Source organism: Oryx dammah, unplaced genomic scaffold (genome assembly GCF_014754425.2).
Source record: "Oryx dammah isolate SB20612 unplaced genomic scaffold, SCBI_Odam_1.1 HiC_scaffold_11163, whole genome shotgun sequence".
Classification (NCBI taxonomy): Eukaryota; Metazoa; Chordata; class Mammalia; order Artiodactyla; family Bovidae; genus Oryx; species Oryx dammah.
Window position 1 is genome coordinate 4,820,972 of NW_024080556.1, and position 26,277 is coordinate 4,847,248.

The window sequence follows — 26,277 nt, forward strand, 5'->3', positions numbered from 1 at the left end:
GGATTTTCCAGGCAAGAATATTGGAGTGGGTTGCCACTTCCTTCTCCAGGAGATCTTCCCGACCCAGGGATTGAACCCGGGTCTCCCGCATTGTAGGCAGACGCTTTACCATCTTTTGTAGCCAAATAGGAGAAAAAAGGCTGGCTGGGGAACAATTTGCAAGAACAGCATTCAGTCTTTGACTATATAAATTTCTAACCTCCCTCACCGGTCACTTTACAGTGAAGCAGTTACTTCAGGGCCCCTTACCCACAACATCAAAGGATCTTAGCCTTTTAATAGCAAACGGCGTGAAAAGAAACAAACAAACAAAAAAAAACAATCAGGCTTCAAAGGGAAAATCATAGAAAACACCTTAGTTTGAAGAAAGACTAACTCGGTAAGCAAGAGAGGAGCAAAGGCAAGGACACAGTGCAGATGGTGACTGCAGCCATGAAATTAAAAGATGCTTACTCCTTGGAAGAAAAGTTATGACCAACCTAGATAGCATATTCAAAAGCAGAGACATTACTTTGCTGACTAAGGTCCGTCTAGTCAAGGCTATGGTTTTTCCAGTGGTCATGTATGGATGTGAGAGTTGGACTGTGAAGAAGGCTGAGCGCTGAAGAATTGATGCTTTTGAACTGTGGTGTTGGAGAAGACTCTTGAGAGTCCCTTGGACTGCAAGGAGATCCAACCAGTCCATTCTGAAGGAGATCAACCCTGGGTTTTCTTTGGAAGGAATGATGCTGAAGCTGAAGCTCCAGTACTTTGGCCACCTCATGCGAAGAGTTGACTCATTGGAAAAGACTCTGATGCTGGGAGGGATCGGGGACAGGAGGAGAAAGGGATGACAGAGGATGAGATGGCTGGATGGCATTACGGACTCGATGGACATGAGTCTGAGTGAACTCCAGGAGATGGTGATGGACAGGGAGGCCTGGCGTGCTGCGATTCATGGGGTCGCAAAGAGTCGGACACGACTGAGCGACTGAACTGAACTCAACTGAACCGAAAGGAAATTCCACCAAAAACTACTTGCAGAAGCCTAAATTCTGAATTAAACTCGGGGTTTCGCACCTGTACAGTTGTAGATTGAGTGAGATCTGGCCTACCCAGATCCAATATCCCGACACATGGGACTCCCTCATTTTTGGCAATCTAAATACGTATTTATTTCTCTTGGTTCCATCTGGTAGGGGGATTCTGTGGGTTTAACGAAAAAGGATATAGTTTGGAGCAGAGGTACTGTGCACAGAAAGTAGAGCAACACGGGAGCAGGCCATCCACTCCACAAAAACAGCCGTCTGCGTTGCCAACAACCGTCACAAAAAAACTACTCCTAACCCAGCCCCCGCAGCTGCCACGCCAGCCGCCGCCGCTCGGCCCGCCCCGCAATGCTCATTGGTTCTCAGCTCCGACGCCGGACCCACAATCTCTTGCCTATTGGGCCAGACAGGACCTGGGGCGGGGTGCGGAAGTGAGAGCTCGGGACTCCTGAGAGCCGCCTTCTGGAGCGAAGGAGGAGGGGCAGGAGGTGGGACCGGGGGAGGGTTTCCCGAGCAGGGGCGGCTGTGGCAGCTGCGCGGAGGCAGTGGCGGCTTAGAGCGCGCGCCCGGCTTTGAATGAGCGGGGCTGGGACTGAACCGGCGGAGCGCGAGCTCGAGGAAGCGACCGGCAGCGCGCGTGCGCGCGCCGTGTGTGTGCGCGCGGCTCGCGGCAGCTCGGAGCCTCCGCCGGGCGGGCGGGGAGGGGGAGGGGCAGGTGAGTGTGTGCGGCTCGTGCGCCTTCGAGGGGCTTCCCTCCCCCACCCCCATCCAGATCGGGACCCGGGTCTTGAGGAGGGGGGCGGGGTTGTCCTCTGCTCTCCTCGGGGTAGCTCTCCTCTCTGCCCCGCACTTCCCGCCCTCCCACCTTCCTTTTCTTTCACCGGGTCTTCCCCCGAACCCAGGCCGACTGCCACTCTAGCATACTGTTTCCGGGTTAGGCTGACCTCTGGGGTGAGGGACCTGCGACCCGGAGCGGGCCCCGGTCAAGCAGCCCTCACCATGCTTCTCCCGCGTGGGAGAGCGGCTGGCGGGGCCCCGGCCCAGAGTCTCCCCTCTCCCCAGATCTGCCCCCCAAGGGGAAATTTGCCCTTTCTTCCTGCCCTTCCTCTACAGGCCTTGCTCCTTCCCAGACAGATTTTTCCAAAATCCAAGTCCCAGCCCACTGGGCACCCACTTGGAGCAATTGAGAGCGTTTCACCGAACGCCGTACGAATGGTGTCGGATTGTGTAACCTGAAAACGCTTCTGTCGATTTTTGCGTCTGTACAGTGGGTATGATTTCTTTCTTTTTTTTTTCCCATCAGTTAATTTCAGGTGGGTAATTTGAAGTTAAAGCATTTTAGTTTTGAAACTCGTTCCTTTTGAGCCTTTCAGGAGACTTTGCTCTGCCTTTGTAAGAGCTTCGGTGGTGTTCGAGGGTCTGGCTTTGAGTTGCCAGAGGCGGTCCGGTGTTGAACTTTACCACCTGCTCTCACATTCTACTTCTTGTTCCCTTTCTCTTGCCGCTGCTGAACTTTGGTTTTCAAATTTGAGTGAGGTCAGGTGGTTTTATTTTTGGAGACTTGCGATATACCGTAACCTACTTTAGAGAGTTACAAACTTAATTTAAGGATTTCTGTACTGTAGTGGATCATATGGAGTATCAAATTTTGGTATTAGGAAAATTCAGAACTATCGTTTTAGAAATTCGGCAATTAATGACTTGTTTAGTGTGTACCAACATAGATTTTGGCTTGGCTAATTTAACGATTTATGACATAGTATGATATAGTGAATACAGAAAAGCAGTTTACATGGAATTACAGGGAGGAAAGGTACATTTAATCTTTCAGATTCTAACGCAGCATTCTTTTTTAAAATTGTAGGTGAATCTTTTTCACTTGACATAGCCAAGCTGACATTGCTATTGATTTCCTAGAGAGATTATTTGTCCTTGATGCTTATTTCGGCTTTATCTCAGGTTTTTGTATTTTTGTAGTAATTTTTAAGGAAATCTTAATTTTACAATTGTATTAGCATTTCTCAGTCCTATTAAGTAGTTTGAAGCAGTCAAAATGCAGGTAGCCTAAGATGTGTACTTCTCAAATTAGTGATCTAGAGAGCATTTCAAAAATCAACTGAGGCATTTAGTGTCAAAGAGGTCTCTTAAATTGGATGTGGTATGGGAAGAACCTTGGCTTTGGGGTCAGTCTCTTTAACTTCTGGGTGAGTGAATGTGAGTTTCACTAGTAGTTGAGCCTCATCTGTTAAATGGCAATAGTGAAACTCACCTTGTTTGTCCTTAGGATTCCCGTGAGGCTATAGAAACAAAATAGATTGTCTCGAACTATATTGAGTGCTCAAGGAATGATAATTTCCCTTCCTTCAGCACATATTTTAATACCTACCATGTATTCACCAGGCTTCCCTGGTGGCTCAGAGGTTAAAGCGTCTGCCTGCAATGCAGGAGACCTGGGTTTGATCCCTGGGTCGGGAAGATCCCCTGGAGAAGGAAATGGCAACCCACTCCAGTATTCTTGCCTGGAGAATCCCACGGACTGAGGAGCCTGGTGGGCTACAGTCCAAAGGGTCACAGAGTTGGAAACGACTTCACTTTCACTTTCACCATGTGCTTGACATTGGCTAAGGCCTAGAAATAACCAAACTGAGCAAGACTGATGGGGCTCTGCCTTCCTAGACCCTTGCATTGTCACTAGCTTTTGACACTTGAGCAACAAACACAGCGTTCCTGTGTACTGGGTCAGTAGTATTTCCTGTCATCCAGGGTAGTAGTATCTGTTACAGAGTAGATACTTGAACTGGATTGTAACACTAAGTAAACACAGGTCCCAAAGAATATTCTTGCCTTCAAATCAGTGTAATTGATAAAAACCAGAAATGTTGCTTGATGTGGTTCACTTGATTGCGTTTCCCCCTGCATTTCAGTTGCAGTTGGTCCGAAAATTTATCTTGAAAATTATAACACCACCATTGATTTGCTAAGATAGTTTATTGTCAGTGAAGTATTCTTGGTTTTTGAATTAAATAGACTTAGGTTTGAATCTAGATCATTGGTGTGAAAACATAAGCTTACTCTTTGTGCTTCAGTTCTATGAAAAGAGAATAATATCTATCTCATAAAATGGCTTTATGGGTTGAGAGAACACCTAGTGCTTGGCACATAGTAGCTGATTAGTGAATATTAGTTTCTCTGTTTTATTAATTGTAAAAGCAAATTTTCCATAAAATGAAGATATTTTTAATTGCTAGGGAGAGAATTCTGTTCTGGTGTCAGTAATAGTCCCACTTAACAATTTACTGTTGAAACAAAACTTTAGATTTTATTTGTAGGCATCATTAGTCATTCACATTGAGAAATACTTATTGAACAATGACACATAGCAATATTTATGGCAGGGTGATGTCCGTTGTTACCAAAACTCCACATGAAACTTATTCTCAAATCTTCATTCATATAAACCCTGAGACTGACTCTTTGCTCCAGTACTTAAATATTAAACATCTTCCTTCAAACATCCTGATAGAGGGTATCCTCAACTCTTTCCCCTTTTCCCCCTAGTGCCGCATGCTCTGCAGTTTCTTTCCTAGCTATCTTTTTTTGTTGTTTATACTTTTTTCTGTAAATTCTAAATCTTCATTTAGGAAGTTTGCTTTCTTTTGGTTGAGTTTAATCCTTGACAAATCAGCCTTAAAATGAAGCTTTATTCATCATCTTAATTGTTCAGATCATTCTACTTGTATGGAAGCAATCAAATCTTTCTTCCAGGTCTTACTTTGCAAACAGTAACTGGCAAGGTAACATGAACAAGATCCTCACAGGAATGATTGTGCTGGATGAATACAGTATATAGAAATAATTAAGGTACAAAATGGAAAATATAGGTACAGTAAGAGAAAAATACTGGAATTAAAACTTTGCAGTAGTTCAACAATAAGTAATGAAGGCTTATGCTAGGGAGACCTCAGTGGAAATAGGGAAGAATATAGGCAGTAATAGGAAACAGGATAAAGTCTTTTTTGTAGTTGGCACATAAGGGGATAAGACAAAGGAGGAGTCAAAGTTGTTGCCTGTTTTGAACCACTGTTGGGTGGTTTATCACTAGTAAACCACTGTTTGGAGATGTTTTTGACAGAAATAAGTTACTTGAACAGTGAGATTTTTAATATTTTTTTTGTTCAGTTTCTTTTAGAGTAACTGTTAGTTTCATCCTCTCAATTAGTAAACCAGCTCCAGAAATTAATGACTTGACCATTGTGTCATGTACTTATTTACTATTGTGTATCTTCTTTGGTGAAGTGCCTATGCACAGCTTTCACCCATTTTTAAAAATTAGGTTTTCTTACTGCATTTTGGGAGAGCCTTATATATTCTGTATACAAGTCCTTTATTAGATATATGCTTTGCAAAAGTTTTCTCCTAGTCTGTGGCTTGTCTTTATATTCCCTTAACAGTGTCTTTGAATTATATAAATTTTTAATTTTGATGAAGCCCTGTTTACCCATTTTCTTTTAATGGGTTGGTTGTATTTTTGGTGTCATTATCTAAAAAAATCTTTTCCTAACCCAGGTCACAAAGATTTTGTCCAATTTTGTTTCTCTAGCACTTTTGTAATTTTAGGTTTTATGTTTACATCTGCGACCCATTTTGAGTATTTTTTTGTAAATGGCATGAAATATGGATTATAGTTCTTTGGTTTTTGGGGGTTTTTTTTTTTTTTTTTTTTTGCATATGGATATCCAGTTTTTCCATTACTTTTTGTCAAAAAAACTCTTTTCTTCACTGAATGGATTTTACATCTTCATAAATTTCAGTTCTTCATATTTTATGGGCCTATTTCTCTACCTTCCATTTGTTCCATTGATCTGTTTATCAATCTGTTTATCAGTCGACTCCAGTACTATTCCGTTTTGGTTAGTGAGTGAAGTTGCTCAGTCGTGTCCTACCCTTTGCGACCCCGTGGACTGTAGCCTACCAGGCTCCTCCATCCATGGGATTCTCCAGGCAAGAATACTGGAGTGGGTTGCCATTTCCTTCTCCAGGGGATCTTCCCGATCCAGGGATTGAACCTGGGTCTCCTGGGTCTCCTGCATTGCGGGCAGACTGCAATGCGGCAGAGGCTTTAACCTCTCAGCCACCAGGGAAGCCTGCAGCTTTGTATAACACATCTTGGAATCAGGTAGTATTAGCCCATCTGCTTTGATCTTTTTCAACATTGTTTGACCATTATAGATCCTTTATATTTTTGCATGAATCTTAGAATTAGCTTATCGAATTTTAGAGGAAAAAGCCTCCCGAGATTTTGATTGGGATTTCATTGACTCTGTAGTTCAATTTAGAGTGATTTGCTATCTTAATAGTATCACGTCTTCGAGCCCTGAAAGATCTTTTTAAAAATTAATAAGGGTCTTTAAATTTCTCTCAGTAATATTTTATAGTTTCTGATATGTATGGTTTTCATTAGATTTGTCCCTAAATACTTCATATTTTTTGTGCTCTTACAAATTTCTTAAAATTTTAGTTTGTGATTGTTGTTGCTACCATATAAAAATACTGTTGATTATAGATTCCATTGAATTTTCTACATAGAGTATAGATACAGTTTTACTTCTTCCTTTCCAATCTGAATGCCTTTTATTTTATTTTCTTGCTCGATTGCACTGTCCATACAGTGTTGAGCAGAAATGGCAAAAACAGATGTGCTGGTGGGAAGTAGCCAGTTTTTCACTGTTAAGTCTCAAGTTACTATAGGCTTTTCATAGGTGTCCTTGGTCAGGTTGAGAAAGTTCCCTTCTATTTCTAGTTGGTTGTGAGTTTTTAAGGAGTTTTGTGTCTGTGTTCATAAGATATTGGTCTTCAGTTTTCTTTTCTGGTAATGTCTTTGGTCTAGATTAGTATCAGTGTAATGATAGCCTCAAAGAGTGAATTAATAAATAATCCCTTCCCTTCAGTTTTCTGGCAGTTTGTATAGAATTGGCACTACTTCTTAAGTATTTGAGAGAATTCAATCATGAAACCATCTGGGCTTAGGGGATTTTTAAGTATAAATTCAGTATCTTTAATAAATTTAGAGATTTTCAAGTTATCTCTTTCTTCTTGCTGTGTTTTCATAACTTGTTTCTTTCAAAGAATTTGTCGATTTCATCTTGTCAAATACAGGCATAAAGTTATATTTTCTCAATATCCTCTTCATATTTGCAGACTCTGGTAATGTCACCTCTCTTTTCTGATATTGGCATAATTTGTTGTTAGGGACATATGTTTTGGATTGTTATGTACTTTTGATTAACTGACCCCTTTATCATTATGAAATGAGCATTTTTATGCCTGCTAATGGTATTTTCCCTAAAAATCTACTCTCTGACATTGAAATATTTTAACCTTCTTTTGCTTTTCTGTTGGGTATTTGACTGTAACTGGACTTTACCCCTCAGAGAATATGATTTAATAGATTTTCTGGTGGTGGGCCCATTTTTCAGTATTCTTTAAATATGTGTGGGCCACTGGACTAGATCTCTGTAGTTCTAACTTGTTAACTGTGTGCTTTTATTTGACCTCTCTTAATTTCCTCACCTATAAAATGGGTGTAATGAAATGTATCTAGAAGTTGAAAGTTTAAAAATATTTTGAATAGTATTACTATGTTCCTATGATTCAAATTTCAAAAGATAAGGAAGACTCAGTACATTCTGTTTCATACTCTGATTTTTTACCAGAAAACAAATTATAAATAAATATTTACGTACAACTTAGAAAACCACTCTGAGAATATTTTGAAAAGGTTTTTTTCCTCTCAACTGTTGAAAACTCTTCAGAACTTTCTTGTCAATATGATTTACATTTTAATTTTTGAATATACTGTGTTTTATTTGTGCTGTCTAAAGGAAAGTAAAAATGTGTCTGATTTTTACAGTTCAAAATAGGACTTTTCAATTTGACTTCAGAACATAAATATAGCTTGTGAAATCACCTTAATGCCTTTATTTTTGTGCTTTTTCCCACAGGTTTTGCTTTCCATCATGGCTATCACACAGTTTCGGTTATTTAAAGTTTGTACTTGCCTAGCAACAGTATTCTCATTCCTAAAGAGGTTAATATGCAGGTAAAGAAATTTTATGTTCAGATTGATCTGGTTACCTTCTTGCTAATTTTGGATATCTTCATAACTTCAAAAAGGCAGGGCATATTATATTTATGCTAAGTATCTTGATTGCAGTATTCATGCATTAATCTCTAGTATTTTTAAAAATATTTTCTCAGATTTTTATATGTTTTTTCAGATCTAAAAAGTAGAAGTTCAGGTCTTTTCATCAGATTCTTACATCTTCCATTAAAATAGCATTCTGTACTGTAGCATTTCAGAGATAAGTAAACCAACTTTCATATTATAATCATCATGAGGTTTTTATGTACATAATTGTTTTATTATCAGGATATTTTTAAGACGATTAGGTGGAATTAGGCATAGGTATTTCTTGACATAGTACATTATGAGTGTTATGTTTATATTGGAAGAAGTTTAACAGAAAAACTCCAAAGAAAATAGATTTTCTTTTTTTTGATCTTTTAAATAATATTCCAGAATGTACAGGGAGTCCAGGCTAGGTAAGTCCTTCTGCTTCAGTAAGTCATTCAGAGACTTGAATTCCTTCTATTTTGTCATTCTACGGTACCCAAGAGATACAGTTCCTGAATGGTATGCCAGGGCACTTCAGGGCTCGCATTACACTCACAGGGGTACCGAAGGATACTCTAAATTTCTAACAAAACATGCTGAATGTGATAATGTCTATTGAACATTATACAGTCTGTTGGCTCAAGGTAGTTCACGTTTGTAACATTAGATCCTGCAGTATTACTTTCGATGATGTTCTTGAATATTTGAGATAAGTTTTTGTTCACTTGTATTTGGAGTGACCTATCTTTACAAAGCTAGGATTTTAGGTTGTAATTAGGGCAAGCACTAAATCAGAATTAACATAGAACAGAAAATGAAGCTGACAGAATCCAGTCTGATTCCAAGGCTTGAGAAGCTATACAGTAGCCAACAGGTACACACATTTTATTAGTAAGTATTTGTAGTTATTAAAGAATGAAATGAAAATGTTTTTTCTTTAATTTCATATGTGTTTTTTCCTAATGGCTACTAAGCAGATAGGACATACATAAGTATTGTTTGGGCCTACGTACTTAATCAGTGGAAGTTAGGTATTTCTTTTGGCCTAGAGTACTGTGAAAAAAGCACCTACAGAGTAAGAGTTGGATAGAGAGGAAATGGAGGGTAGTCAGCTCTCTAGTGGATATGATTTAGAAAGTACACATAATTCTGTTCACAGCCTATTATCCAGAGCTTAGTTACCTAGCTGCAAGGGAGGCTAGGAAATGTATTCTCTGACTAAAGGGCCATTTTATAACTACTAAAACTCTTGAGGATTAAGTGGCATAGAATTTATTGTTAGAAGTAGCATGACCAGAAAATAACTAGGTGAAAGCAGGATGAGAATGGGTATTAATGCCAGGAGACTAGAGGTTGAAAGAAATAAGTTGTTTTAACTGTGGTGATAAATTCTAGGTGTTTTTCTCTTTGCATCTGTTATTTCAAAAAATTTTTGTTGAATATAGGTTACTTTTAATATAAGATATTGCAAATTTCTGTCATCTATACGGATTTCCCTGGTATCTCAGTGGTAAAGAATCCACCTGCAATGCAGGAGATGTGGGTTCCATCCCTAGGTGGGGAAGATCCCTGGAGTAGGAAATGGCAACCTGTTCCATTATTCTTGCCTGGAAAATTCCATGGACAGTGGAGCCTGGCGGGCTACAGCCCCTGGGGATACAAAGAGTCAGAGGTGACTGAGCACATAGACATGCATTATCACTATAAATTTCTCTTGTTAGTGTATGCATATTTAGGATTGGTTGTATGTTCAGTTTTAAAGAAAACTGACCCTTTGTTAGAATAAGCTTTTCCTAATTGTCAGAAGGAACCTAGATCATGTGCTCTGAAATACAGGTTTACACCATAAATTTAGAAAGTAGACTATAATACTTTTTTATGCACCCTTTAAACAAATAAAATAGGATTTCTAAACTTAGCTGACTTTATCAACTAGCTCTAAGCAGGTGTTTCATAGATTATTTGACATGAAGCAAGTGACTAATCGTTTATAATAGCTATCATTTTTTAATGTCATTAAAAAGTAGGCACAGTCTCGTGTCTATCTATTTTAAATATGTCAGTTAAATCCTCACAACAACCTTGCAAAGGTTGGTTTGAATACCTGCCTTTTACAGATGAGGATACTGAGGCTCAGACATAGGTAATTCTAACTAGATTCATAATTAATAGACGTTACATTGAAAACCATGGTTTACCCAGATTCCATTGCCCATGCTCTTAACAACTCCATGACAATACCTATCTTGCTTAGTGTGGTACTTCACTAAGCCTTGAAAGTTACTGGGTACAGTTTACAATTCAACCCAGTGATTTTCAAACTTTTTAATAGTTAATAGTAATCTTAATCAGAAACCAACTATGTAAAACAAACAAAAGCCAGGCCACTCTGGTTAAAACAGCATGGGTATCCTGGAGCATCACCTACAGAACTCACAGAACTCTCAGGAGTGTGATTTGAAACCAGTTTCTGGTTTTGTTTTTGGCTTTATAGTCCTCCTGAGTTTGACTCTAATTCTGAATCCTAAACCAAAAAGCAGTGTGATATTCTGGTCCAGTATTTAAAAACATTGAAAAGATATCTAATATATGCTTTTCTTTTCATATATTAACAAACAACTGTTAATTATTAAGTAATTTAAAGCTGCAGAAGACCTCTATAAGTCTTAAGTTACTGTCTTGAGTGCTTTTACTTATGCTTGTTTTGGTGGTTTCTTGAAATAAATTATTTCATATTTTTGTTTTAGATCTGGTAGAGGACGGAAATTAAGTGGAGACCAAATAACTTTGCCAACTACAGTTGATTATTCATCAGTTCCCAAACAGGTAAAACTTTTTTTGTACATTGAATAAGTGCCCCCGAACCATATTTTTCAAACTGGGTTGCAAACCATTAATATATCATGAAATTAATTTGGTAGTCATGGTCAGGATTTTTATTGTTTTATTGTTAAATTTCTTTATTCTAAAATTTAAACTTTATTCTTTATTTTCTGTTTCTCTGCTGAGATTTTCTATTTTTTTCTTTGGTTTTAAGAGTGTTTGCTGTTGCTTATTGGAGCATTTTTGCAACAACGTATTTAAAGCCTTAGATAATTACATCATTTGTATCATCTTGGGTTTGATGTCTGTGGCTTGACTTTTTCCATTCAAGTTGAGATTTGTTGATTCCTTGTTTGCTGAATAATTTCAAGTTATTTCATGGATTTTTTTTGAATATTATGTTTGGGACTATATCTTATTTAAATCCTATAAAGAATGTTATTATTTATTATTTTATCAGGCAATAAACCTAGTTAGGGATAGATTGTAAGTTCCGGTCCTCTTTCTGTGGGCTGTAGTTCTAATGTCAGTTCAGTTTTTGAAGCATTTTCTTTTGCTTTGTTTGGTTGTTTTTATTTTAATGGTTGGAACAGAATGTCTAACTCACAGAGTGTTTCTTTCTTAACTTTTGATCTAGTTTTGCTATCTGGCATAAAACGTATATTTTCCCATTGGTCAAAAAATTTTGAAAAAACCACTGTTTCAGAAAGCTCATTTTTGTAATGAATGATGAACTTTTTGACTGACAGTGCTGATCATTTAAATTTAGACAGATGTGGAAGAGTGGACTTCCTGGGATGAGGATGCACCCACAAGTGTCAAGATTGAAGGAGGGAATGGAAATGTGGCAACACAACAAAATGCTTTAGAGCAACTGGAACCTGACTACTTTAAGGACATGGCACCAACTATAAGGAAAACCCAGAAGGTACATTAAAGACGTGTGCTCCTGGAAATTAAACTATTAGACTGCTCTTCAGATTCCTACAATTAAAAGTAGACAGTATACTTAGTGTTTGGTAGAAAGCCTATTTCTAACTGTCAGTTGTGTTTTTTGTCATATTAGAGAAGTTTATATACTCAAGTGAGCTGGCCATAGATCTGGTAAATTGTAGCCTCACATCTTTTAAAATTCTTTCTAAGCGTTCATAGACATCCTCCTGTATGTCAGATTCTAGACTCCAGTCTCTACTGTGGAGACCAAAGTGAATAAGATACAGTTCTAGCCTTAAAAGAATTCATAGCATAGTGATATCTACAAACCAATAATACTGAGAGTATCCATTGTTTATAACATCAAACTGATGCAGGGCTCTGAGAACTTAGAGTGATTGTGGTGGGTTTGCATAGTCATTCACACTCTATTTTATCCCTTTTGAATTGAATGTGGACAGTCACTTCAATATGCAGGAAATTATTAGAAAAAGAACAATGGCTAAGCAGTTTTCTTTCTTTTTATCAAAATAGTACATGTAGATTTAAAATTTATTTTTAAATTAAAGAGTATAGAAGAGCTTATAATGAAAAGCAGTAGACTTCTGCCCCATCATTCTTCAAACCAGTTCTACTAAAAGCAGCCACTCAAAACTTTTTCTGTTTATCTGTATACAGTATTCTTATCTTACTATTCCTAGGCCAGTCATAGGTATTGTCTACCAACTTCACACTGTGGTAAATGGGGGTTTATTTCATACTACCCTTACACCCATTCAAATAATGTAATGCTCTTATTCCAGTCTACCTCATCAGTCATCCTGCTGTTTCAAAAAAAAAAAAATAATAATAAGTGCCATTTCTTATTCAATCAAGCATAGAAAATATTTCTTATGAATATATTTCATAAAATGACACTGTTTATTCTGCTGTTCTCTAATAGGGTTTTCACCCTCTTCTACCTTCCAGTCAGTTTTAGATGTTCAAGGCTGATAACATTGACATACTATAATCATAGTCATTTTTATTGAGTTGTCCAAATGTCTCAGTGCTGAAAAGCATTAAGCTGTATATTTTTCAAGGAGTTTTAAGTGAATTTCTTAGTAGATGAATGCTTTTTGTTTTGAAAGTCTATTGCTGCTCTTAATAGGAACTTAGTATATTACAAGTAATACCTTAGTAAATTAGAATGAAAGTACTTTCAAGGTACAAAGCTAATACTACTGGCTTGAAAGAGTTAATGTGTTCAGAGGTAGCCACATGCTTAGAGAACTGGTTATACTTTTGGTAGGACAGTGTACCCTAACCTACCAGAGTGAAAGTGAGTGCGCTCAGTCGTGTCCGGCTCTTTGCGACCCCATGGACTATACAGTCTGTGGAATTCTCTAGGCCAGTATACTGGAGTGGGTAGCCTTTCCCTTCTCCAGGGGATCTTCCCAACCCAGGGATCGAACCCAGGTCTCCCGCACTGCAGGCAGATTCTTTAAGAAAATATAGAACATGAAAGAAAGGTAGAACATATTTTGAATAATTATAAAATGCTTTGGTCAGTTAATTCATTAGTCTCCTTTTGTGGTGTGTAAAATGTTTCCATAATTCTATTTCAATTAATCTTTCAGATCATCATTAAGAAGCGAGAACCATTAAATTTTGGCATCCCAGATGGTAGCACAGGCTTCTCTAGTAGACTAGCAGCTACACAAGATATGCCTTTCATACATCAATCTGTAAGTATATTAATTGTATCTAGGCAAGAGCTTTTTTTTTTTCCATTTCTGTTTTCTTTAAGGAAAAAGAAAAAAATTGAAATGACTTGAACAGAGTATTTGTATGACTTTGAAACTGGTTTAGCAGATCAAGAGCAGTTGCCAGTCCTGTCCTTTTATGAGACTCTGAATTACATCAGGTGCTAAGATCAGAGTCCATTGCACACATAAAAGATGGAGACAAAATGTGAAAGTATAAAAATATGACCTTTAAAGAGATTACCACTAAAATTTAAGTAAATTATGAATTGTTAAAGACTTATATGTACATTTAAAATGTGGTTTAACTTAAAATGGATTTGACTTAAATACAACACTTTTAAGGACAAAAGTAGTGAAGAAGGTATATGTTTTCAATTTTGGAGGCCATCAGATTCATCTTTGAAATTTTTAAAACACATCAGTTTCCAAACCCATCCCCAGCTTTTAAGTATTGATATGTTTTGATTATTTTATGCACAGCTTATTTTATGCAGTTATGCATTTAATTATTTCCTCACTAACTAAACATTCCAGAATGAGCATTTTCATTGGTTTGTGGAAGGAAAAATTGAACTTAGAGGCCTGCCCTGGGGAATAATGGGAGGTAGTGTGGCCCGCCTAATGGTATCAGGTAAGACAAGCAAAAGGAAGCACAATACAAAAGTACTCCAATAAAGAGTAAATTTTTCCTGACTTGTCATTTTTGCCTGGGACCCAGACAATAAGTGCCATTGAAAAGTCTAGAAAATTATTTGTGCTTAAAGGGAGATGACTGTACTAGGTTGGAAATGTAGGTTCTTCAAGTTCACCTCCCCAGCACAGGAGTAGTCCAGTCAAGCATCTCTAATCCCCTGTGCAGTCAGCCTCTCTCTTCTCTTTCCCCCACTTACACACTCCTTCTTACTCAAGAGAGAGACAAACAGAAGATATGTCCTATTCTTATTTTTTCCTAACTAAAGTAGGAGAAAGGAAAGGAAAAGTTAGTATGTTAAAGGAATATCCTTTAAAACATGAAATAGGAAGAAAGCTGGACTTGCTAAGACTTGCGTATGGAAGGTCATGCGTCTCAGGAAACCCCTTAGTTCCAGGCACACCAGGGGCAGTCATTTGACCCTGTAGAGGATGTGATAAGAAAGTGAAGAAGACACAGGACAGTGATGAGGTCTGAGTTATGCTTTAAAATATATACTCTTCTTGACCACTGAGTGGAAAAAGGATGAAGCGAAGTTAGTCGCTCAGTCGTGTCTGACTCTGTGACCCCATGGACTGGGGCTCACCAGGCTCTTCTGTCTGTGGGATTCTCCAGGCAAGAATCCTGGAGCGGGTTACCATTTCCTTTTCCGGGAGATCTTCCTGACCCAGGGATCGAACCCAGGTCTTCCGCACTCCAGACTGCAGGTAGACTCTTTACAGTGTAAGCCACCAAGGATGGCTCCTGACTGTTGTAATTTTGTTTTATTTTGTTTTATTGTAGCCTGAATTAGGTGACTTAGATACCTGGCAGGAAAACACCAATGCTTGGGAAGAAGAAGAAGATGCGGCCTGGCAAGCCGAAGAAGTTCTGAGGTATTTGAGTAATATTTACACTGCTGCCAGAGTAGAACCGGTTTTGTTCATGTTACATTTAAGGTCAAGAAAGTATCTTCTGCCAAATGTTATATTTTTCTTCCTTCTCATTTGAGCCTTAGATAATCTGGGATAGTTTTTTTGTATTTCAGACTACATGTGCTATTTTATATGATTAAAACCTCACAGAAACCAACAATTTAAAGCATTATAGATACAAAAGAATAATTTACTAACAAAGAAGAAGATTATCTACATACAGACACCATATTGTACTATATGCTTCATACCTCATTCCCTACAAAATATATCTCTTCAAATGTCCTGCTATGAAATGTGAGTCACGACGATATATTAACATTTTTCTCTAGGTTAGAAATTATACCTTTAGTTTTGTTTGCCCGTGGTCTAGCGTAGTCCAGCACTGCTCATTCGAGTATAACAGTGAATGGCACCGCTGTGTTTTGTGGCTGCTGCGTGCGCGTCTCTCCTCCCGGTGGAGGGACTCTGTTGCAGCACTCGGGCTTAGTTGCCCGCGGCATGTGGGACCGTAGCTCCCCGTGCGTGTGTGCTCAGTGGCTAAGCTGTCTCCAGCTCTTTGCGACCCCAAGGACTGTAGCCCGCCAGGCTCCTCTGTCCACGAGATTTCCCAGCAAGAACACTGGAGCGTGTTGCCATTTCCTTCTTCAGGGGATCTTCCCAACCCAGGATCAAACCCAAGTCTCTTGGATTCTTAACCACTGGACCACCAGGGAAGTCCCCAGCACTGCTATTTGAAAATGATTTGTGTAGCACTCTACATCTGTATGTGTGTTTCACCTGAGGTACTTGAAAGCCCTGAGGTAGATAACATAAGGCATAATACTTGCTGCCTACTCTACAGGACGGAGAAGGAAATGGCACCCCACTCCAGCACACTTGCCTGGAGAATCCCAGGGACGGGGGAGCCTGGTGGGCTGCAGTCCATGAGGTCTCTAAGAGTCAGACACGACTGAGCGACTTCACTTTGACTTTTCACTTTCACGCACTGGAGAAGGAAATGGCAACCCACTCCAGTATTATTGCCTGGAGAATCCCAGGGACGGGGGAGCCTGATGGGCTGCCATCTATGGGGTCACACAGAGTCGGACACGACTGAAGTGACTTAGCAACTCTACAGAAGATACTTTTTTCTGGAGGTTTACAAGTTTTTTTTGGTTAGTTATGTTCTTTTTCTTTGTTTTTGTGAATAGTAAACTTAATTCTTGCTACTACCACATTAGATCAAAGAGTAAAAAGAAAATTTACCTTGAGAGTTTGTGACTTATCACTGATAAAAACTCTGTGTAAATGTATCTGAATTACTTGTGCATTTTAAAGATGATAAAGTAAAATATAGCAGTATGTTTTCTTCAAATATGGTTTTTATAATTGGGATAGAAAATGAATTACCCTTATCTGACCATCTTGAAACAACTGATTTCATTTTTGTATTTTCCTTTCCTGTTTTTACCAATAAATTGTAATTACCTTGAGTAGCCAGCAGAGGGTGCAGCTAAGACTGTGAGTTAAGACTGACTTTTTTGGTCTTGTCAGTACTTTTTTCAGCATTCTTTTTTTTTTAAACAGAAGGAGGTCACAGTATAAAAGTCAGTAAAGGTATGAGAGTTTTAAGTATTTAGTTCCTGTTTGATAATCATTCAGTATAAAGGAAACAGTTTTAAAATTGTAAACAGCAACATTTATGTTCCATGAATTGTCAAAAAAAGATGTCACTTTTTTAAACTCTTATTTCTTTTGGATATATATCATAGAAGTCTGAGTATTTTTAGAACATTTTGGAATTGGGATTCTAGTGATGATTGGTTTATCAACCACAAGGATAAAGGAAGGGGCTATTCATTTTGAATCCAATCATCTTAATGACAGCACTATAGAGTTTATGAGTTCACTGATCATAGCTGAACATTTACGGTATAAAAACCATCTCTTTTTCACCCTGTCATCTTGCACCCTGAACAAAACAAGACAAAAAACCCCGAAAACTCCGTTTTTGAAATGACAGCTTGGGAGGCGGAGACTATTAGTCAGTAATAGACATGCTTCAAGCTGCAAGTTGCATAAGTAGAGCCAAAGACACCTGGAGGCTTCCATATGTTGTTACCACCCCCAGGAGAACACTGAGAATTTTAAAAGTGTATCCATAATCTATGGCTTCTAACCTAGCCTGTTTCCCATTGCTACTTTAAATACTACCAGTATCATTAAGGAAAAAGATTCTGGTACTTTAGTCATTTCAGACATGTATCTAGACAAGAAAAATATATTTTATCAGCAGTAATGTCCAAGTTGCCTCTGGTACCAGGAAGATTAATTGTTGATGCTTATATTTTGGCTGGTAATTAGGTCAGAGCTGGATTATCTTGTTTGTAACCTAGCAGCCTTTCATAATTCTTTTTCTTTTTTCTGCCACTGACATTTTGATGTTTTTAGTGCATATTATCAGTTTTGCTTGAAAGTGAACAGAGCTAGTGAAAAGTAAATTTTTTAAAACTATTCTTTTGAAATTTTAATTAGTTGGTGGTGATGGTCAAAATGTTGCCTAAAATAAGTCTCTCTACTTTGTTGAATTTTGGTCATCCATACCTCTGCTTACTCCCATTTATAAGTATGATTGAGAATTATATATATACTTTCACTCACTATAGCCAGCTTTGAGCTATCCCGTGTATGGGTAATCCACGTTAGATTTTTCTATATATAACCCAGTGTTGCCTGTCCTGTGCCCGACAGCTTCCTTCCTCAGCCTTGCATGCTTCTTGACTTACTTTCTCAGACCCTAAGCCTTCAGATCCAGGACAACTTTTGTTCTCCTTTCTCCTCTTTAATTACCCTACTCCTATCCCCACTTTCCATACAAGTCAGTCAATAGAGATAGAGCACTTATATGTGAAATCTAAACTATGACACAGGGACTTCCCTGGTGGTCCCAAGGTTAATACTTTGCCTTCCTGTGTAGGGATGTGGGTTCGATGTGGCCAAAAAACCAAAACTCAAAGCAAGCAATGTTGTAACAAATTCAGTAAAGACTTTAAAAGTGGTGCACATCAAAAAATCATTTTAAAAATAAATAAAATAAGACACAAATGAACCCATCTACGAAGTAGAAACAGACTCACAGACGTAAAGAACAGACTTGTCGTGCGGGGGTGGGGTGGGAGGTGGGGGTATGGGTCGGGAGTTTGGGATCAGCAGATGAAAACTATTATCTATAGATGGGTAAACTGTGTAGCACACAGACTACGTTCAGTATCCTGTGATAAACCATAATGGAAAAGAATATTAAAAAGAATATATATCTATGTGTATATATAAGTAAATCACTTTGCTGAACAGTAGAAATTAACAGAACATTGTAAATCAACTAGAGTTCAATTAAATCAATAAAGATAGACGTGTTTAGTGGTTCTCTATCAGTGGAGTTAGCGAGGGGCTGAGAGAAGGCACTTCATAAAGTGTAATTATTAAATTTCAACCCTTCTGTCCCTTTATAAGGGAAGTTAAGTGAAAGTTGCCCAGTCACGTCTCACTCTTTGCGACCCCATGGCCTATACAGTCCGTGGAATTCTCTAGGCCACAATACTGGAGTGGGTAGCCTTTCCCTTCTCCAGGGGAACCTTCCCAACCCAGGAATCAAACCCAGGTCTCCCACATTGCAGGCAGATTCTTTACCAGCTGAGCCACAAGGGAAGCACAAGAATACTGGAGTGGGTAGCCTATCCCTTCTCCAGGGGATCTTCCCGACCCAGGAATTGAACTGGGGTCTCCTGCATTGTAGGCGGATTCGTTACCAACTGAGCTATGAGGGAAGCCCTTCGTTAGTAGAGCTAGTTAAATTTTAATATTTAGAGTTCTAGCTTCTAGTTGGAAGGTATGTCTTTGCATTTTCTTTTTGCATTGTGCTCTGTACATCTATGTTCTTGCTATCCTTCAGCTGACAAGCTTTTAAGTATTATCATAAAAAAAAAGTATTATCATAGCAGGATATTTAATCCTAAATATCAAGCTTTTCTCAAAAAGTGATGTGGTCCAATGGAAATAGTGTTTTAGTGAAAATAATCTGAAGAAAAGGAGTCAGGAGATACAGGTTCTTAGCCTTATACTTAATCTTATGACTTTGGCCATTTTACTTAGCCTGAATGCCCCATTTTAGTTATTCTTAAAACAGAGATAATACCTTTTTTATTTTGTAAGTCATGTTCTAAGGATTAAAAGAAGTACTATTGTGAAAAATCCTTGAAATTTTCAAAGCAGTGAGAAGAATGAAGACTTTTTAAACTTACATTTGATGATAGTTGAAGGGAAGTGCTGTTTCTTTCTGGACCTTATTTGCTATTTTACCTGTGTAGTGTCCTCTAACGGAGAAGGCAATGGCACCCCACTCCAGTACTCTTGCCTGGAAAATCCCATGGACGGAGGAGCCTGGTAGGCTGCAGTCCATGGGGTTGCAAAGAGTTGGACATGATCGAGTGACTTCACTTTCACTTTTCACTTTCATGCATTGGAGAAGGAAATGGCAACCCACTCCAGTGTTCTTGCCTGGAGAATCCCAGGGACTGGGGAGCCTGGTGGGCTGCCATCTAGGGGTCGCACAGAGTCGGACACAACTGAAGCGACTTAGCAGCAACAGCAGCAGCAGTGTTCTCTAAAAGTAAAAATATGCTTCTTTTCAGGCAGCAGAAGATAGCAGACAGAGAAAAGAGAGCAGCAGAACAACAAAGGAAGAAAATGGAAAAGGAAGCCCAGCGGCTAATGAAGAAGGAACAAAATAAAATTGGTGTGAAACTTTCATAACAACTGTTCTTCAGATGTCATAGTGCCAGTGGGAGAATTGCAAGCTCTACAACCCAAGCAGCATTTATATGGGGCCAAGAGTATTTTCAGAATACAAATACCCTGCTTGATTTTAATGCATTCATCAGCCTGCCAGGCCACCAGGATTCTCTCAAAGCCCCCTGAACTCTCAGTGATTGAGACTCGGAGAACAAAAAAGACTTATGAGACAATATTTTCTTCAATGTGTTCCAAGTGTACGACAATTGTTTGTTGTAGAGAAAGTATTACAGACGGAATATATCAGTACCTCTTCAAGCTAGTATTTCTAGCTAATTCAATGGGTGTAAATAATTCTATGATGGAAAAGAATTCTGCTGTCTATAGTGCTTTCCTTCAATGTGCATAATGTTAAAATAAATAATTTTAAATATTCATTTGTTTCCATGATTACCTAACCTAAATCAGACAGACTTGCAGGGCTTTAACTTCATATTTCTGTTGTCAGAAGCTGGTGTTGGCATATATTTGCTCTGACTTGAACTGGCATTCATTAAGGCATCTGGTCATTTCAGTTTTCAAGAAAATGACATTAAATGCAATAATTTTATTTATCACAAACATTTTATACATCATTGTTTTCTTTTAGATGGTGTTGTAATGTTTTACTTATTTGTAATTTATATTGCATGTATAAACATACTGAAAATAAGCTAAAATGAACAAATTTGTTTTACATTATTATAATTTGTGAGTTTTAAAAGCTAGTATTTGTAGTTTTTCCCTGTCATTGTAGATTTTAAGATGTTATGGTGTCTTTAAGTACCTTAGCTCCTCTCTGCCAAAGCCATTAATTTACAAATCCATAAAGCCTTCAGTTCTACTGTTTCAAAGCTTTTAGATGATTTCTGTATCAGTTTTGTATAATATGACATAATGCAAGTTACCTATGTTGTTTACTAAGGTAACGTTGAGTAATTAAACCAAGATAGGAATAATAATACTTCTATTTTTGGATGTTGACAAGCTCCAAAATAGTTTTCAGGAAATAGATGTAGACAGTGTTCATAGGGAAAAATGTAGATTTGATAGTTTAAAATCTCATTAATTTTGTCTCCCCAATTAAAATATATCGAGCCTGACCTTCTTTGGCTTTGGAATTTAAGATTTTTACTTTCTTAAAAGTTGCTGCCCAAAATTAACATTTTGTGAGTTTTTTAAATGTCATTAATGCCAAATACTGCTAATTCATTGGAATTAAAATGATATTTCATAGTAAAATCACAAACTATACAGTAAACTCCTTAAGTTCTTAGCCTAAGCATCTAGACCAAATGGAATTTTTTTTTTTTTTCTTAAAATTTTTATTGGAGTACTGTTGATTTACAATGTTGTGTAAGTTTCAGATGGTACAGCAAAGTGAAATCGGTTGAAATTTAACTTTGGTAAAAAGGAAACTGTTATAGCCCTAAGCTATATTTTCAGTTATGGTTATTAGAGAGTTTTTGCCAGTGAACTCCCAATTAAATGGAATTAGACCCAAATTTGTAATAATAAATGAATTATTTTATGTCCTTTGTATTTATTTTAGTTATGGGAATGCTACATGATTTCTCTGAATTGAGGGTTCATAGAGGCTAATTTTCCTTTAGTACAGTTGGTTTTCACTGCTCTTCCCCAGAGTGGACAAGTATTGAAGTCTGCTTTGGTCATGATTTTCATGTGTGACATTTTTTTGTTTGATTTTTTAATTTTTCTTTAGAAGTAAAGACTGGATAGAATCACAGTCTGGATGATTAATTAAGAAGAAAGAGATTTTTCTCATGGAAATAATAGATTGAATTCTTGTATTTTTTGACCTCTGTTAGTGTAAACTAGATTCCTGTATTAAACTGGGTATATTGTCCCAATAGAAGTCAGACATATGATAAGCCCTTTATAGTAGCAAACTGGTTCCTTTAGCTTCTAAATTTATGGTTTCTGTTTTTGTTTCCTTAATTTTAGCAAAGGATTATCAGTTTTAGGAGCTTATTAGTAGAAGTTAAGAATTTAGGATTCATCCCCTAGTTGAATCCTGGCTCTGTTTTAGTGGCATCTTTGAGTCAATACTCAGCATCTGAATTCCTCACTTTCGACATGCACTTGCCAGGGCAGTGGCCATTCCTGGATGAAGATTGGTGCTTGGGAAGTAGGTGGTAGCTATGGAAACGCATCTGGATTGATCTTCAGCACCACTCTACAAGCTACTACAACAGGAGAAAGCTAACCACAGCTAAAATGTTCCAAAAAGCTGACATTTTGTCATTATAGGTGTATCTTGTTTTACTATACTTTGCTTTATTATGCTTTGCAGATGGTGTATTTTTAACAAATTGCAGTCTTGTGGCAACCCTGTGCTGAACAAGTTTATCAGCACCATTTTTCCAACAGCCTTTGCTCACTTCTTTTTCATTTTGGCATTTTCACAATATTTCAAACTGTTTCATTATTACATTTGTTATGGTGTTTTAGCGGTGTGAACCACACCCATATAAGATAGCAAATTTAGTGGATAAATGTGTGTGTTCTGCCTGCTTTACCGACTAGCCCTTCCACTGCCTTTCTCCCTCTCCTCCCACCACCCTATTTCCTGAGACATGGGAATATTGAAACTAGGCAAATTTAAAACTCTTTGGCTTCTCTAAGTGTTCAAAAAACAAGAGTCACACAACTCTTTCTCTAAATCAAAAAGCTAGAAATGATTTTAGTCGTGAGAAACACCCACTGAAAGCTGAGATAGGCCAAAACTAGGCCTCCTTGTGCCTAACTGCCAAGTTGTAAAGAAGATGGTGGGTCCATGAAGAGTTTATTTTAGTAGCTAGTTAACTTGTTTTTCCCATTTACACAGATTTTTAAAACTTAAGTTCTCCCCTCATATCAAAGACAGCTTTTTTCCCTTGTGTCATTTACTTCCATTTTCTTTAATGCACCCAAGGCTGCTCCAAGGTTATAGCAACAGCTGATAACAGTTTCTGTTTACTTGGCTTTCTACCGTTTACCTTCAGTGTCCGTTTGTCACGGCCATTGGACTGCTCAGTAACCAGAGTAAGTTTCGAGAGTATCAGATGCTTTTTCACCAGAAGCCACAATCTCCTAGGGCTGGAAAGAGACACTTTTCTAGAAGCCTGCTTGTCATCCACCCCATACAACAGATTTCTACCCTTGCAGAGCTGCTGTGGACACTGCTAATCATAAGCTGGAGTGTTACAGAGAAATTCTAGCCAAAAGTCTGGTCACCCAAGTCAATCTCCGCCTTCCCCATCAGGGCACTTCCATGGCTGTTTCTGCAAGGACTTTGCCTATTTACTGCTCTGATCACATCCATTTTGAGAGCTTCCCAGAGTTCTCCAGCTGCTGTAGAGATGCAGCAGTGTTAAAGTGCCTGCAGTTGCAAGTCTTTTAAATCGAAGTGGTGGTATTAAGGATTAACCGAGACAGTGTTCAGTATAGTGCCTGATGTACACATAACAGGTGCTCAGCAATGGTAGGTATTGTGGGCTCCTATAAACACTTCTTTACAAGTACCTGCACACACTTCTTCCTCATGGGATCCTGTGCACACCTCCCATATATTACACCACCCACTGATGTTGCGGCCCTTTCCCTGAGCAGAGTGGGGAAAGTTGACTGATCTTAACTAAGTTCGTTTTTACACACCTTTAAGTTGAACTGTAATAAGAGGAAAGATTTACTTGGTGCTCGGCACCACCTAAGAATTTTAACTATCAATGAATGACTCCTCGTAATCCATTACTCCTCGTAATGGGGTGAACATTATCCCCATTAGATGTGTAAGGAAACTAAAGCTTAGAAAGGCATTGTGTGCCAGCTTGATTTAAAAGAAAACAGTAAGCTTTGGGAGCAGGTTTTTTAGTGGTTAGTCAACATTCTAAGTGGACTATGATTTCCAAAGCCTCCCTTCTCTTGATGAAACTATGAGCTGCCAAAGAGTGAGCTTTTAGGAGTTCCTCTCCAGTTCTTAAATGGCGCTAATGGCAAGAACCTGCCTGCCAATGCAGAAGGTACAAGAGACGCGGATTCTATCCCCAGGTCGGGAGGATTCCTTGGAGGAGGGCATGGTAACCCACTCCAGTAATCTTGCCTGGAAAAATCCCATGGATAGAGGAGCCTGGCAGGCGACAGTCCATGGGGTCACACGACTGAGACACAGCACTGCACAGCACAGTGTGGAAATTATTAAGACTGCTTTCATTTTGCATTTTCTCCATGCAACCAAGTCAGAAATAACATGCTGGTTCAGAAAACTTAAACGTCAGTTTAAAATGCCAGCACCTATTGTTTACTGTAGAAAGTGAGGCTACCAAACCACTTCAAACTCTGTTAGCTATTTGATTGCAAGAAAGGAGAGGAAGGATCTTATTCACCATCAAATTAGAGAAATATTGCTGTTGTTAATGGTTTTCATATTCTAGTCTATTAAAGCTATGATCTAGCAAAATTTTAATTTTTCAGTTATTCAAATAGCTTTGATCAGAAATGATAGCTTTCAAGGAACAAGAGTGAAAATATCTCTGAAGGTGAGTCAGGCAAGATTGGCACAGGGAGGAACTCCGTGGCCACGAGGAGAAAAGTTCTGATACCTGCCTTTAATAGCATTCCGTAGGGGAGCCTGGGCTCTCTGGTGGCTCAGATGGTAAAGAACATGCCTGCAATGCGGGAGACCCGAGTTCCATCCCTGGGTGGGGAAGGTCCTCTGGAGAAGGGAAAGACAACCCACTCTAGCATTCTCACCTGGAGAATTCCGTGGACAGAGGAGCCTGGAGGATTATAGTCCATGGGGCCGCAAACAGTCAGACATGACTGAGTGACTAACACACACACAGACACAAGGGAGCCTGGAGTGTGGACTGTGGGTTTTACATCATCATTTCGCATCTGTAATCCCAGATGCCTCCATGGCCTCTGTAGGTGGAATGAGAGCTCCTCTTCCCGTCAAATCAACAGAGAGTGCCAATGAAGTTCTGTGGGAAATGGTTAGAAAACATCTCCATCAAGCAGAAAACATCTCCATCGAGCATTCAGTTGTTTAGGACAGTAGAGGATGGAATCCTTCAGCATTATCCAGAGTACTTACTCTTCCAACGAACTGAGAGTTACCCCCAGGAGCTCTTACATGCACCGGCAGTTTTCAAAGAACTGGTATATGATGAACTGGCTTTCAAACTGTTCTGAGAGGTGACTCTGGAACCACTGCCGGAGATGAGAGAGAGGCAAATGGGAGGTCTCCAGGCCTGGTGTCCTGTTCCCAGATCTGCACTTTTATGTGTTCTGTGTATTAGGTTTTTTAATGTTGAAAAATTATTTTGACAGAGACATGCTGTGCCTTTTACTGAACTTAAACACTGCTGAAATATTCCAGTATTTTAGCACAAAGTTTTTTGAGTAGCATTTAAACCTTTTTTTAATTTTAAAATTCTTTGAAATCATTGTATAACCGTTAGTTACCATAATCATTGTGACTGAGGGAGAATCAGTGGTCAAAGTAGAGCCTGCCTTCCTGTGGTTTAAAAATAACTACCTGACTTACTTCACTCTGTAAAATAGGATCTGGGTTCATTGTGAAGCAATTATCCTCCAGGGAAGAGGGGAGGGAAACTACCCGATAGAAACTTGTATTCTATTTGGATTTCTAATTGATTTTTCAGGACCATTGGGAGTTTGTTGACATTCTTTCAAGACTTGATTTCTGTAAACTGCTGTTTTTAATGGCCCAAGTTACTGCTTCATTGTACACATTTTGCCTGGGAAGACTGGGAATAAGTGACTTTTGTAAAAGAGCTCACTGAGCCAAAATGGAAGTCAGAAACCACCCTAAAACTTTTAAAATGAAAAATCCTCAAAAGAAAAAACATATCAGACCCAACCACTACTAAGGCAGGGCCTAAGACAAACACAAATCACAGACTTCCTTTTTCTTCTGCCACAAATGCCAGAAACGCCTGGCATCTGAGTGTATTGCATTTTTTTTTCTCTTCTGAACAGCTCAACTTGGAAAGGTCAGCCTATCCCTTTGGGAAAAATCTTTTCTTGTAAATTGGAATGTTTGCACACAAAACTGTAGGAAATGTTTAACATTTGCTTTGATGGGACAGCAGTTTGTTCAATAGAGTAGAATTGTTCTTTTTCCATTTTC

At 38.5% G+C, this 26,277-nt stretch overlaps 1 protein-coding gene across 3 annotated transcripts; it reads left to right on the top strand.

The window, feature by feature from the left end:
* The first annotated feature begins 1,485 nt into the window (after positions 1–1,485).
* LOC120860683 (receptor-binding cancer antigen expressed on SiSo cells) lies at positions 1,486–21,406 on the top strand. 3 transcript variants are annotated; one of them, XM_040236436.1, is made up of 7 exons: positions 1,486–1,743; positions 8,030–8,127; positions 10,950–11,028; positions 11,795–11,953; positions 13,578–13,685; positions 15,181–15,272; positions 19,985–21,406. In XM_040236436.1, the coding sequence occupies exons 2-7, from the start codon at positions 8,045–8,047 to the stop codon at positions 20,103–20,105; spliced, it is 642 nt and encodes a 213-aa protein (XP_040092370.1). In that variant the 5' UTR covers positions 1,486–1,743; positions 8,030–8,044; the 3' UTR covers positions 20,106–21,406. The 3 variants fall into 3 exon arrangements, with proteins under 3 accessions (XP_040092370.1, XP_040092369.1, XP_040092371.1); XM_040236435.1 differs by lacking the exon at positions 1,486–1,743 and adding an exon at positions 1,907–2,341; XM_040236437.1 differs by lacking the exon at positions 1,486–1,743 and adding an exon at positions 1,977–2,299.
* The last annotated feature ends 4,871 nt before the right edge of the window (positions 21,407–26,277 follow it).